The 12,639-nt window shown below is 35.5% G+C and overlaps 2 protein-coding genes across 2 annotated transcripts in view; one reads left to right on the top strand and one right to left on the bottom strand.

The window, feature by feature from the left end:
- LOC120305051 overlaps positions 1–3,384 on the top strand; it is a 32,352-nt gene extending 28,968 nt beyond the window's left edge. Inside the window, exons 4-6 of the mRNA XM_039336358.1 lie at positions 225–347; positions 804–953; positions 2,086–3,384. Of these exons, the coding sequence (XP_039192292.1) occupies positions 225–347; positions 804–953; positions 2,086–2,120 (308 nt within the window). The 3' untranslated portion in view covers positions 2,121–3,384. The remainder of the gene's footprint in view (positions 1–224; positions 348–803; positions 954–2,085) is intronic.
- A 312-nt stretch (positions 3,385–3,696) lies between these two features.
- On the bottom strand, positions 3,697–11,227 carry RP9 (RP9 pre-mRNA splicing factor). Its single transcript, XM_039336831.1, has 6 exons — positions 10,941–11,227; positions 9,291–9,321; positions 8,559–8,688; positions 7,158–7,249; positions 5,130–5,191; positions 3,697–4,756 (listed from the first exon to the last, which is right to left on the bottom strand). Exons 1-6 carry the CDS (start codon positions 11,123–11,125, stop codon positions 4,570–4,572), a joined length of 687 nt encoding a protein of 228 aa, XP_039192765.1. The 5' UTR covers positions 11,126–11,227; the 3' UTR covers positions 3,697–4,569.
- Positions 11,228–12,639: the final 1,412 nt, after the last annotated feature.

The following is a 12,639-nucleotide window of genomic DNA, read 5'->3' as shown; positions in this document are numbered from 1 at the left end:
TCTGGATGTTCCTTGATGGAGAGTTGAAAATAGCATAGTCCATATTAGTATCCAGGCTGATCTATGTGTGCACATATGTACACCTGAATATATTCATAGTCTGCAGTTAAACCAATGGACATATTGGAATTCTATTAGGATTGTTGAGCCATTTTGCTTTACCAATTACTAACCAGATATGTAGCAAAGAAGTGAACTTTATATATCTTATATGTGTTGATCAGGATGGTTACAAGACGAAAATAGAAGGACTGGACCTGATGAATACTGGATGAAAAGTGGTGCTAGACCTAGATCTGCCAGCCTAAAACCTGGTGATCTCTCACCTACTGCTACAAAAGAGAAAGGTATGGTCTATTGTTTAAAATAAAAATGTACTGCATTCATCTATTTATTAACATGACTTCAACTATTTTTCTTTAACTCAGTGGCAATTGATTCCACATTTTAAAGCAAAGTGGCAATTTGTGCAAGCAAAAAAAAAAGGCAAGTTCATTTGAATGCTGAGGTATTATACATAAAGCAATTTCAATGCTGCTCAGATCAAACATGAATTTTGGATATCGTGTAAAACTCAATTGGGAATCTCAGCCAGTCACAATTCTCTAGCTGCTCGTGCATATCCTGAGAAAATATCTGTTATCTTGTATAGTGAATTTGAAAAGCCATTCTTAAAGAATGAGGTGTGCGGTACAGATGTCTTCGCAAGCAAAGTAACTTAAAAATGGGAAATGATAGAAGGGATTAAGTTTTAGGCGCAGAGTAAATAAAATGAATGAATAAAATTATTTCATTTGTAACAGATATCCTGGAAGTATTCCCTTTTGCTTCTGATGATATGTATATGGACTGTCCAAAGAAGAAAGGAGGGCATAAGCCTCCTCATAAACGCAGAGACACAAGGTGTGAAACTGCTGAAGAACGGGAGAAACCTAAAACTATGTATCACAAGGGTAAGTGCATTATGTCACCAAGCTATCTAGTAATAAAGAGATAAACTCTTAAATTCACTTTTCAAATCATTTCTATTTGAATGCTCTAAGCAATATATGGAAGTCCAATAATATTCAGCACATAGGAATTTTAGAACTAGTGCTACAAATGAAAATTGTGGGTTCACAGAACTGGAAAACCACAATGGAATATTTTTTGCATAGGATGTTTCTGCTCCTCTTTGAAAGATGTGTATAATAAAAACATAGATCATAATTAGTAAAATATCAATTGTATTGACTATATAGTCAGTGAAATACCTCTGTATGCAATACATACACAGCCTTGCCAAGGAAAGATAACAGGTTATTTGCATCCTTTATACAACTTAAGTCTAGCTGAAGTGCCAAGGAAGATTCCTGTTTGATCTAAACTGTTTATCCTTAGAAAAATCTGACACTCTCATATATTGCTGAGCATCATGCCTGCTTATGTCCACTACCACGGACTGCTATAGTACAACAAGTATTAACAGCATTTGAGACTGAATACCCAAGTGGGCTTTTCCTAAGATATAGTCAGGATGTTTGTATCTTTGGCACACATTTTACTAGGTAGTTACACTGATTGCTTTGTGTTGCTGTGCACTGTTCTAGTATCTATAATTATTACCTGTTCAGCTGTCATACAGAAAGATTTGTCTCAGACAAATCACACTGAAGGTTATAGGTCTGAATTCTCCACACTTTAAAGAAAAATCTTAAAAGAATCTTAGGCTGGATCCCAATCTTTTCACTTCGTGCCTCTAACTTATTTAAGTTCCATGATGTCCTAATTTTTACCAGCTGGGCAGTATTTGAATGCTATTCATATATGGCTTTTTCTTATATAGATTTGTTCATAAGTAATATAAACTTATTATGCTAGGTGTATGCCATGTAGATATTTTAAATATTTGAAATGCTTTATCATCCTACCTAGTTAAGATGTTCCTTCGTAATGGTTATACTGTAGTGGTTTGTAGAAGCTTTAAAACTTGGCAGACAAATTTGCATATGGTTATTCTCAACAGCCCTGAATATTATCCATTTGCAAACTATTTTTTATTAAAAAGAGCTGTGTTGTCTAATATTATGTTTTCCTTTTGTGCAGGGTGTGAACCAAAGAAACCACCCTATAAAAAATAAAAGAAGACAATGATAATCAGCATTATGGAAGTGCAAATATTTGCTTGTATTGTTTAAAGGAATCGTATTTTTTTTTTGAAGCAAATCAGTTTAAGGATTCCTGAGTTCACATTGTAAAATGTCCAAAAAAATGAATTTGGACACACACATTTCACACAATGTTTAAATAAAATTGAAATTGCACTAATAGGATGTGTGAAGAATTTCTAATGTAAAACTTATTCTCAAAGAATGGATAAAGCATCATCTGAGAAATATAAAGGTCAGTAGGAATCACAATTTAGTTTAAAAAGCATTAACTTTAAATAATATCAAGTTTTGAGAAACAATGCTCCCTACTTTTTTCTGCAGTGATCCTGAAGGGACACCAAGATAATTTCTTTTAAATAAGATAAACTATAGACTCTATCTAAATAAAACTCACATCATGGTTGCATAAACCAAGGCTTTAAAGAAATATGCAGACCCTGTAGATTTGAATGTAGTCTCAGAATTTAAGTTGCCTTTAAATTGTAATTTTTAACATGGCAGTTAGAAAATTTCATAGGAGGAAATTTCATAAAATATATTTAACTTTAATTGGATGCAATTTAGTATTCGGTCAGAGTACATCCTAGTAGAATTGTAATTCCCACATTAAAAGAAGTTATGCTATAGTGTCGTCTTAGCATAACTAAGGCTATATTATGGATGAACATATCGATGTATTTTCTTAAATGGAACTGAACAATTTTCATGCTTAAAAGGGCACAAAGTCTTCATTATTCCGCTTCAGCAACAGACAATAGAATAGGAAGCCTTGAATCAGATTCATTCTTTTTCTACATCTCCATTCTAAGGATGATTCTAGCTAGCTCTATTTATGGAACATGCTGCAGAATAAACAGATTAAAATGGAGGTGTCGGGTTGAGTTTATGTGCATGATAATGACTCGTTATCCAGCTAATCCTTAGTATTACAAACTGTTATTGAAAATAATGGCTCAAATTGCTTTATACTCCCTATCAATCCTTTGCTTTCAAAGATAATTAAGCTTTCAGTCCTTGATAAATGGGAAGAGATGAAGACATGAACAGGTGTAGATGAAGCCAGGTATTTTGCATTCAGCCATCTAAAGCAGGGGTGTCAAACTGGCAATGTCACGTGATGTGTTGCAATATATCGTGACTTTTTTTGCCATAGCTGGCAATAGGGTGGGCGAGGTTTCGCTTTGATGCATCTGGCCCGCGGGCCGACAGTTTGACACCCCTCATCTAAAGGAACCAGCATGCTACAGTTTTGATGACAAAGTGCCGATGCAACAAAAATGTTTTTCTTTGCTCTACATCACAGCTATCTAAGATTTTGATCCAAAATTATAGTTTTTTTATTACTTTTTAATTAAATAAAAAGTAATACAGATGAATAAACAGTTATTTTATTGGGCAGAACAAATATGCCACAATTAATACGCCTATCCTTCCAATATTGTTTTTCTGTCTAAGAAAAAATCAAACTTAGAGTGCCATAATATAATGTAATCAATTTTTAACCATTTCCTGAATGTTCTCCACCGTCAAAAAGCAACACAACATGCATGGTTACTTGACAAAAAACATTTTTTAATTTTTCAAGCACTTTTCTAGGAATTGGTAAGGAAATGGACATTTAAAAATAAGTTGTATTTATGTGTGCTTTATTATCAGTAAAACTGGATCTTCAAAATGTGTGATCTAAAGATTGTTTTACAATTCCCCAGACTCTATTTCTAATCTTATAGAATTCTGTGGAGCCATTCCTATTATGTCAGATGCAGCTGGAGGATGGGTGATAAATTATGCAGCTTTACAATAAAGTACATCTGAAAATAAGTTATAAAATATATTCTTGTATTGTGGTAGATAATGATAGTTGTATTGTGCTTCATCCCTTTATAGAAAGCCACTTTTAGAGCAAAGTTTAGATGGAGGCAGTTAAGGGTGAAGCCCATACCCAGCCCCTTTGCCATTCATTTGCCTTTGCATATTGTCCATTAGGCTTCCTTCAGTAAAGGCTGGGACTTCTGCCATACTGCAAACACTTTGGTGATATGCTACTAAAGGGATACTTTTGGCTAAATGTTACCAAGTTTTGATGAAAAGATATTTGTGTAATCTTGGGAGTTATTTTTGGAACTTTCCTATTGATGGTTTTCCCTTTCCTACACTGATTGTTAAAGTTTTAGTAGCTAAAAAAAGGGCGGAGGGACCTTTTACAAAAATAGTTAAAAAGAATCTGTGCATGCATTCATGTCGGTGTGTACATAGAAGCACGTTTTTTTAGCAGCATCTCACACAGATACAAAATAACCTTTCTTGGGGTTTTTTGTTGTTATTTTCCAACACAAGAAAGGTAGAGCATGCAGATAAAACAGAAATAAAGGAATGTTCTTTGGATCTTTTACATCTTATTGACACAAAGGCAACCATCTCAATCTGATTCAGACTTCTTGCTTGATTTAGAAGACCGGTGTTTTCTCTTTTTCTTTTTTTTCTTCTTTTCTTTTTTCTTTTTCTTCTTCTTGTGCTTCACCTGACTCCCCGAGGGACTGGAACTGTCACTGCTGCTATCTTCATCTGATGTGGAGTCTTCCAGCAACCGTTTTAATTGTTCTATCCTAAGTGCATTAAAAGGCAATGTCAAATGTTATTTGCTTGGGCAGGTTTCATTTCATTTGGATATCACATTAAAACAAAAACTTAGCAACTATTACATTAGAAGTAAAAGAGGTTCTTTATAATTAAGAAGTCATTGTTTTTTTCTCTGCCGAAAACATGTGAAATGAAGTAGTTGTCATAACAGATGGCTGGCAATTTTCTTGATTCATATCTCACAGGGCATTCTCACTCTGGCAAGTCACCATCTCTCAGCTTCAAACTTGGGGATTATATTACTAAGCTTTCTTATAATGGTCATAAAATATTTGGAAATTTGTGAAGTATTGCTATCATCATTTTCATCATAATTGTTTAAAAGAGATCTAAACTTACCTCATATCTTTTTCATAGCGTTTATTTTCTCTTATTATATCATACATGGGGTCTTCATGTGCCTTAGAGAGGAAAGAAAGCTTCATGTCCAACCAAAATTCTTACAACTTTTTAAATTTTCAACATGATGCCCTCCAGATGGAGTTGGATTAAAATTCCCTTGAAAATCCCGGGACTGTAATCCAAATATATCTGAAGGGCTTATTAGAAGGTCTGTACAATAAAATCAATGGCATTTCCTACACAGGAGTGGCAACCTTTTTCCTGATGAAGATTGTCACTTGAATCCCATGTAGGGTGCTGTGGATGGGATACAAACATAACAAGTGTTAACAAAGATGAGGAAACATTAAAACTTCTAACCCTACTGACCCAAATTGTGATGGCAAACCACATTACCAAATGTTGTTGGAAAGAGTCACTGGCAACTTTTGCAGAAGTTCTGGAGTTCTCAAAATAGCATGGTATAGATTGCTAGTCAAGGCTGCCTATCACGTCCTCCCCATCAGTCTATGGACACAAGCAAAACAATTTTGTCAGCCTATTTTGGAGAGTGGTCCCATGCAGTGATTTTTTTTTATCTCTACACTCTTTTGCTTCATGCAGGTTGTTAGGGACAGATTGTATGGCTATCTTAGGTGTAAAATATAACTTATGAATCATCTTAATAGCTCCCAATCAAAGGATTAGTTCAGGTAAAAAATTTCAGTTTGATAAAATTCAAATCCTGTCTCCTTTATATGCATTAATAGTTTATTAAACCCTTTTCCTATTATACAATTGTACCTATCCTTCTTTGAACTCCTGTTTTGGAGTCAGATCTTAGACCATCATGGACAACCCAAAAAAAAAAAACCCCAAATGTGTCATTTTCAGCATTATTCCTAAATTTTAAAACTATAAATACCAAAACTGAAATGTAAGGATGTAAAAGAGTGAAATTCAAAGCAAAGTTAACAGCTGCAATATTTTTATATGATTAATTGTCAAATGTTTACTTGCATTTTCCAGCTTGCAGTTAGTTCAAAATGACTGGATAGAGAATTTATATCTCTAATGTGTACATCAATTCTAAATGCATAAATAGCCTAACACTTTATAAATAGATACTTATCTAATCACTTGCGTTTAATATGATTTGCCATCTCGGTTTCTAGGTATGGAATCTGTATAAAATGCAGTGGATTTATTTGCATAGGCTTATTTGAGGATGAACATTGAAATAAATAGTACATAAATAATGGGACCGCCTTTGCTTTTAAAGTAATTCAAAGTGCTTCAGGAATTACAGAAGCATTATACTTCTTTGAAATTCAATTAAACAGCCCAAGAATTTTTTGGAAATTTGCTGCTCTACATGAGGTTTGAAGCCTTTCTTCTGAATTTGTTTTAAAGCATACCTAGTCCCAATAAAATATCTTCATTTTCCCTTTTGTGGATTTTGATGCAAGGCATACAGTATTCCCAAATGCTGGATGGGGAAAGAAAGTGGAGGAGAATAACAGCATAATCCAGTGGTTCTCAAATTTTTCTTTACCACAGACCCCCTTTAAATACCTTTTGTGGCCATGGACCACCAAGATTTAACTCAAGATTTAAATCATAATATTTCTTCAGGGTTTCACGGTCCCCTAGGGATCCATGGACCACAGGTTGAGAACCACTGGCATAAGCAATTATTGTAGTTAAAGGGCATATTATCAATAATGTTTCTGCCCAAGAAAACTACCTATATGTTTAGTATTTGTTTTCCAATGCAACATGTCTTGGAATGATCCTGAACATGTAGTGGTTGGCTAAGGCAAACTGGCAAGAGAAAGGAAATTAACTCCGACTTATTCTCTGCTGACACTGCCTCTGTTTTATTCCTAGGAAAGTGCCGCAGGAAAGATTAACATTAGCATATCATATTTTGCAGAATTATGTTAACATTATCTAGAATTAACAAGGAAAAATCAGATGCCTTAATTTAACATTTTTCTCATGTGATCATTTAGAGTAAATTATGGCACAATTCACACTACTTACCACTCTGAATTGTTCTAATTTTTGGTTGCCTTTGATGAAGAAAGGACATTCTTTATCTCCTGTTCGGTGTCCATATCGTTTACATCTCCAGCCTTGAGAAAGAGATTAACACTGAAAAATTATATTCTATCCAGAACTTTTTTACAAAAGTGCGCACATACACACACACACCATCGTAAAATCAAAACCAATTATTTATTTATCCTCATGTAATTATACAGCACTATCTTCTTGCTTTCTAAAGGCAATATATGGAAAGTCTGAAGAACTTAGTTCACGTTTGTATCTTTACACCAGTCCTCCTCAAGACTGATTTGTTTTGATTAGGTTCCCAGTTCTAGAGATATGTGACCAAAATGATTCAGGAGCTAAAGAAATTGGGGCTTCTTAGCTTAAAGTTGAGGTAACAATTAGGCAACACAACTGAAAAATACAAATTAATGTGTGGCATGGAAAATATGGAGATGTTTCTAGCAATGTTAGAAGTTATCCACAACAATTAATTGCTATGAATCCCTGTACTGATAAGTTCGTAAAAATATTAACTTTTTCCATAATGTACAATTATTCAATAACATTGTGGAATATGTTATAATCAGAGCTCCTGGCTGCTACCAAGGATTGCTTTCAAAGGTGGTTAGATAAATTTCCTGGATGTATCTCATTGGCCTTTGGTCTAAGCTCTTATGGGAAAAATATGTTCCAATCTCTGAGTTGTCAGATTTCCATAACATTAAAAACTAACAGCATATTTTTCTGTTTAAAAAAAAATCAGGTAAATAGCTGAATTAAGACCCCACAAAAAAAAATTAGATTATTCCTCCTAGTGATAGCACTAGGCACATTCCTCACATTCAAATAGGATTGGATATTCATAGCACAATCCTACACATTTATTTAAAAGTAAGCATGCAGTATAGGAAACAGTAACCAATAGCTTTTTTTCAACTCTCCTACTTTTCTTGACTACAAATCAATTGATTATAAACATGCCATGCTGCATCCTCACAGATTTTCCAGCTCTCAACCGTATCCATCTGCTTGCACCGAGTGCACATTCTGAGCATTTATACTGTTTCTAAGTTAGTTCTTCTGGTTTGGCAGTACACGTTCCTTTGCCCTTTAGTCTCTCCTTTCCCTAAATGCTATGAATATTTTAAGTTATTCTATTCATGAAAGTACTGATAAAAGACATATTAGAAATGAAATTAATAATAATTAAATCTGCAATATTTTTGAAACAGACCAGTATAAAAATATTTATTATAAAGCAAAAAGCATTAATTATCTTCATTTGGAAAAAATGATAATTGTTAAAGAAAATTTTCTCTCCTATTCTCACCAACTAACCCTATTGTTGCATTTATTACAGAATCTCCAAAATTTAGATGCTCCATTTACATTGCATAACCTTGACCTCTTTTCCTAAAGGCATCCATAATCCTTTGGTTGGAGCATGTGCTAAAAATTGTCGTGCATTTTCATTGCCAGGTACATCAGGAATGCAGTCTTCTGGTTTAGTCTCATCTTCCTGCAAAAGAAGGAAAAGAAATCCATTAAAGCTATAAAGATAAATAAGTGGGCAAGATTTTTTTTATAGACAGAGTAGTATTTTGAAATCATGGGCTAATACTTCCTTGAAGCTGACTCATCAACAACTAGGGATTGTTAACACAGGATTGCTGGAAAGTAGAAGATGAAGCACTTTGCACTAGCAACAATTCAGAATATTGTTAGTTTTTTGCTTCTAATGGTTGCAGAAAAGTACCTACTTTCAACAAGATACTGATTATTATTAGTCCCCTCCTGAATGGACATGCATACTGTATGTCATTAATTGTATGTGTTTGAACCTGAAGCTGTCCAGACAGCTGAAGTTACTCTCATGCCATATAGAATCAAATGTTGCATTTTACATTGAAAAGGTTGCCCAGTGATGTTTTAAATGAAACCTGATGGATGCATTTTACTTCAAACTCAAATGTAAAAGTAAGCACTTATAGTTCTATAGACAAAAATGGATCTCAGGGCATAAACAACCACACAGACTATTTAGTGATAATTTGAAGAACATTTACATTATATCTGTTATATTTTCTTTAAAAAGATATTATTTATAGCCCTCTCACCTACCTTAATTAGCCCTGGAGGAAGTTTCTCATAGCTGAAAAATAGATTGAAAATATTTCTTTAGTAATTTTTCTTTTTTTAAAAAAAAACTAAGTAATGATGACTTTTTAGTTGCCACAAAAAACAGAAGGATACTTTCTTTAAAAGTATTTTTTATTTGCCTTACTTGGCAAATAATATGAACGATTTTGGAAAATTGAAGAAAGTGTCATTGTAATGAATAAAAAAAAAAGAGTAGTCTCAACCATGTAAAGAGTTCTCTCCAAGCTGTTCACTATGATAGAAACATATTAGGTTTTTTCTTGGAATGTAGCTGCCTTCAAAAGAAAAAAAACTTTCTTTCCACTAGCACAAATGACAAAGTCATAAAATGTTTATTACTCACATTACACCTACTTAATTTATTATTTCCAGTATGAGATTTGAAAGGCTTGCCAGAATTTCCTGGGTGAATGAGTACTATATCTTAATAAAATAAATTTAAAACAAAAGTAGAATGGCCGAATGCATCAAATAGCTAATATGTAACGATTTGCACATACTTCAGGCCAGAACTAACTGGCACATAGCACTTCTACCACAAAATTGCTTTAAAAAGTATTGATCCCACCTGCTTTTTATAAAAGAACAATAAAATAAGGCCAACAATGAGTGTTCTTGTTATAGAACACTGTGATTTATGAGTAAAAAACAAATACAACAATAAAACTTAAGTGTGCATAGTATGAAAACACTGGACAGCAGGGCATTTTTTCTCAAAACTCTAAAATCTGGAGTCGTGGTCTAATGAACTGAATGGCAGGAAAGAGATTTATCCCACGCAGCATAGAATTAAGAAATAAAATTCCTTAGCACAAGGTCAGTGACTTTTGCCAATATGGATACCTTTGAATATTCTAGACAAATGAATAGTTTAAAAATGGACAGTAATAATTTAGCATAATTCTTGGTTTGAAGACTCTTTCAAGTAGCTACCAGAGTAGTACTATATGGATACCATTGATTCATAGTCAGAATGTGAATGATTATGGTATTTTTGGGGGTGGGATAGCTTTTCAGGTTTCTTTGTTGGGTGTCTTCAAGACTTTTTAGATCCGTTGTAGATCTGGATGATTCACTTTTGCTTATCTGAATCATCCAGCAATAGCTGTTTTTCCTGTGCTGCTCTACCTATGTGTGCAACTCAGAAGTGGATAGTTAACTTGAGATGGGCACTAAGACCTTAATAGGCTGCTAGTTGCAGGGGGGATGGGGGTTGATCATCCGAGTCTCATGCTTTTTCTTAAGAAACTGAGAGTAAACCCCACTCCTTACTGATGTTTTTACCTAGTTTTGGTAATGAAAAGTCTGCAAGAAAACAAAGCTCAGAGAGCACCAAGGACCCCTCTTAAGAAAGTGCCAGACAGATGGACAACCTTGATTAGGAGGTAAGTGAAACCCAGCGATGTGGATTCAGTGGAAAGGACAGAATTTGTCTCTCAGCCTATGATGATCTCCTCAAAACCACAACCCAGATGTAGTTGTGCACTGGATTAGGAAAGGTATCATGGTTACCTTACAGGTTTACGTGTTACTAACGGTCATAGGAAAGCTCGGGGGTGGGGAGAAGAGGAAATAAACAAGTCAAGGGACCGGCGAAGAGGATCTGCTTACAAGGACTCCAGATGTTGGATCTGTTGAATTTGCTGCACCATCCGCTTATTTCTCTTTTGCTCCTTCCGATCCTGCCCTTTATGGTTTGTCTGGGAGCTGCAACTGGGCAGCAATTCACTGTGGCTCCGATGTTTCCGGAGGCTGCTGCCTGCCTCTGCCTCTTCTGGCCTGACTCCTTGGGACATGGCCACACTGGCGATGCCAGAACCGAGGCAAGCGATCGGTCCCCCAAATCGGGGTTGGCCTCCGCTCGACCGGCACCTCCTTTCACTTCCAGGTCGAAGTGGAAACAGGCACTTCCTTCAGCTAGCAGGACTACCTCTCTCTCGAGGCAGCGCCCCCTTCTCTTCTTGTTCCAGCCTTTCGGCCGAGGGATCACGAAAGCTTTGGGTCGAAGGGAAGGGGAAGCTGGAGTATTTACAGTATTGCTTTGCAGCTGTAACTGGGAATCGAAAAGCCTTTTTGGGAGGAAGCGTTTTCAGCTGAAGCTGCTTTAATTCTTCGCAATACAGTAATTAGATTTTTGGATCCAGTCGTGGCGACTTCCAGGAAACGTGCACAGGATATGGACAAGACTGCCGATGCAGGAGATTCTACGGCGCCCCGGTTTTAATTGCTACCTTTTGGAAGACTGATTTGCCCCTCTGCCGGCTCTAGGGCTGAAGCCTACATTTATTTACCTATTTGCCAGGCTTTACCCTGAGACACGCAAGTTAGTTCCCCCTACATGTGAATATTGATCAGTTTCAAAATATCTCCTATCCCAGTGTTTCTCAACCCTGGCAACTTTACGATGTGTGGACTTCAACTCCCAAAATTCTCCAGCTAGCATTGCTAGCTGGAGAATTCTGGGAGTTGAAGTCCACACATCGTAAAGTTGCCAAGGTTGAGAAACATTGTCCTATCCCCTTCTACCAAGGAGAAAAATTCATTTGTAGAAAAGGATGGACAGTAGTTCCGTCATCTCCACAGCTTCCTTTTCCTGCCTCTGAGGCAATTTGGTTGCTGGTTATTGAGGACATATCCTCACAATAAAACTTCTATCTTAGCCTTGCCATCAGGGCAAGTGGAAGCCAGATTAAAGAGAAACAGAAGGAAGTGGGATTTTCCAATGGAAAACAGACCCCTTCAATGTAAATACAGGCAGTCTTTGCTTAACAATTACAATTGAGATTGATAAGTCTGTTGCTAAGCGCTGTGTTCATTTAAGTGAAAAATCATGTTTGACTGTGCTGATTTATGACTTGACTTCTGCACATTTATTAAGCAAGACATCACATGACCATGACTTGTGATTTTACTGCCAGCTTCTCCATTGACTGCTTCTCAGAAGGTAGCTGTGAAGCACCAGAATCTTGATCACATGACTGGGATACCATAATAGTTACAAATGTCCACTAAATGTAAAACACCCAAATTTCATGAGACTGTAAGGACATTGCAATAGTCATTGTTGCAAATGCCAATCATAAAGTTCCTTTTGTTAGCACCATTGTAATTTCAAATGTTTGCTAAACAGGGCACTTATTACAATACTAAAGTCAACCTCCTAGACTCATGTTACCTTGATGCTATTAATAGTTTGTTGCTATTTTGATCTCAAATTTTTTCCTTTGATACTTTTTCTGTTCATCTCTTATTCTTTGTAAGAAAAGACAAATAGTTTTTATCTGATGCTTGCCTATCTTTCATGTAGATT

This window comes from Crotalus tigris, unplaced genomic scaffold (assembly GCF_016545835.1).
Source record: "Crotalus tigris isolate CLP2741 ecotype Arizona unplaced genomic scaffold, ASM1654583v1 scf7180000017666.379230911805:20528666, whole genome shotgun sequence".
Classification (NCBI taxonomy): domain Eukaryota; kingdom Metazoa; phylum Chordata; class Lepidosauria; order Squamata; family Viperidae; genus Crotalus; species Crotalus tigris.
This window is presented reverse-complemented; position numbering and strand designations above follow the sequence as displayed.

Excerpts from the sequence above, each read along its gene's own strand:
- RP9 (XM_039336831.1), bottom strand. The coding sequence starts at position 11,125 with ATGTCCCAAGGAGTCAGGCCAGAAGAGGCAGAGGCAGGCAGCAGCCTC. Across the intron at positions 9,322-10,940 it reads ATCCAACATCTGGAGTCCTT|CTATGAGAAACTTCCTCCAG; the intron begins GTAAGCAGATCC and ends TCTATTTTTCAG. Across the intron at positions 5,192-7,157 it reads AATTAGAACAATTCAGAGTG|GCACATGAAGACCCCATGTA; the intron begins GTAAGTAGTGTG and ends TTCCTCTCTAAG.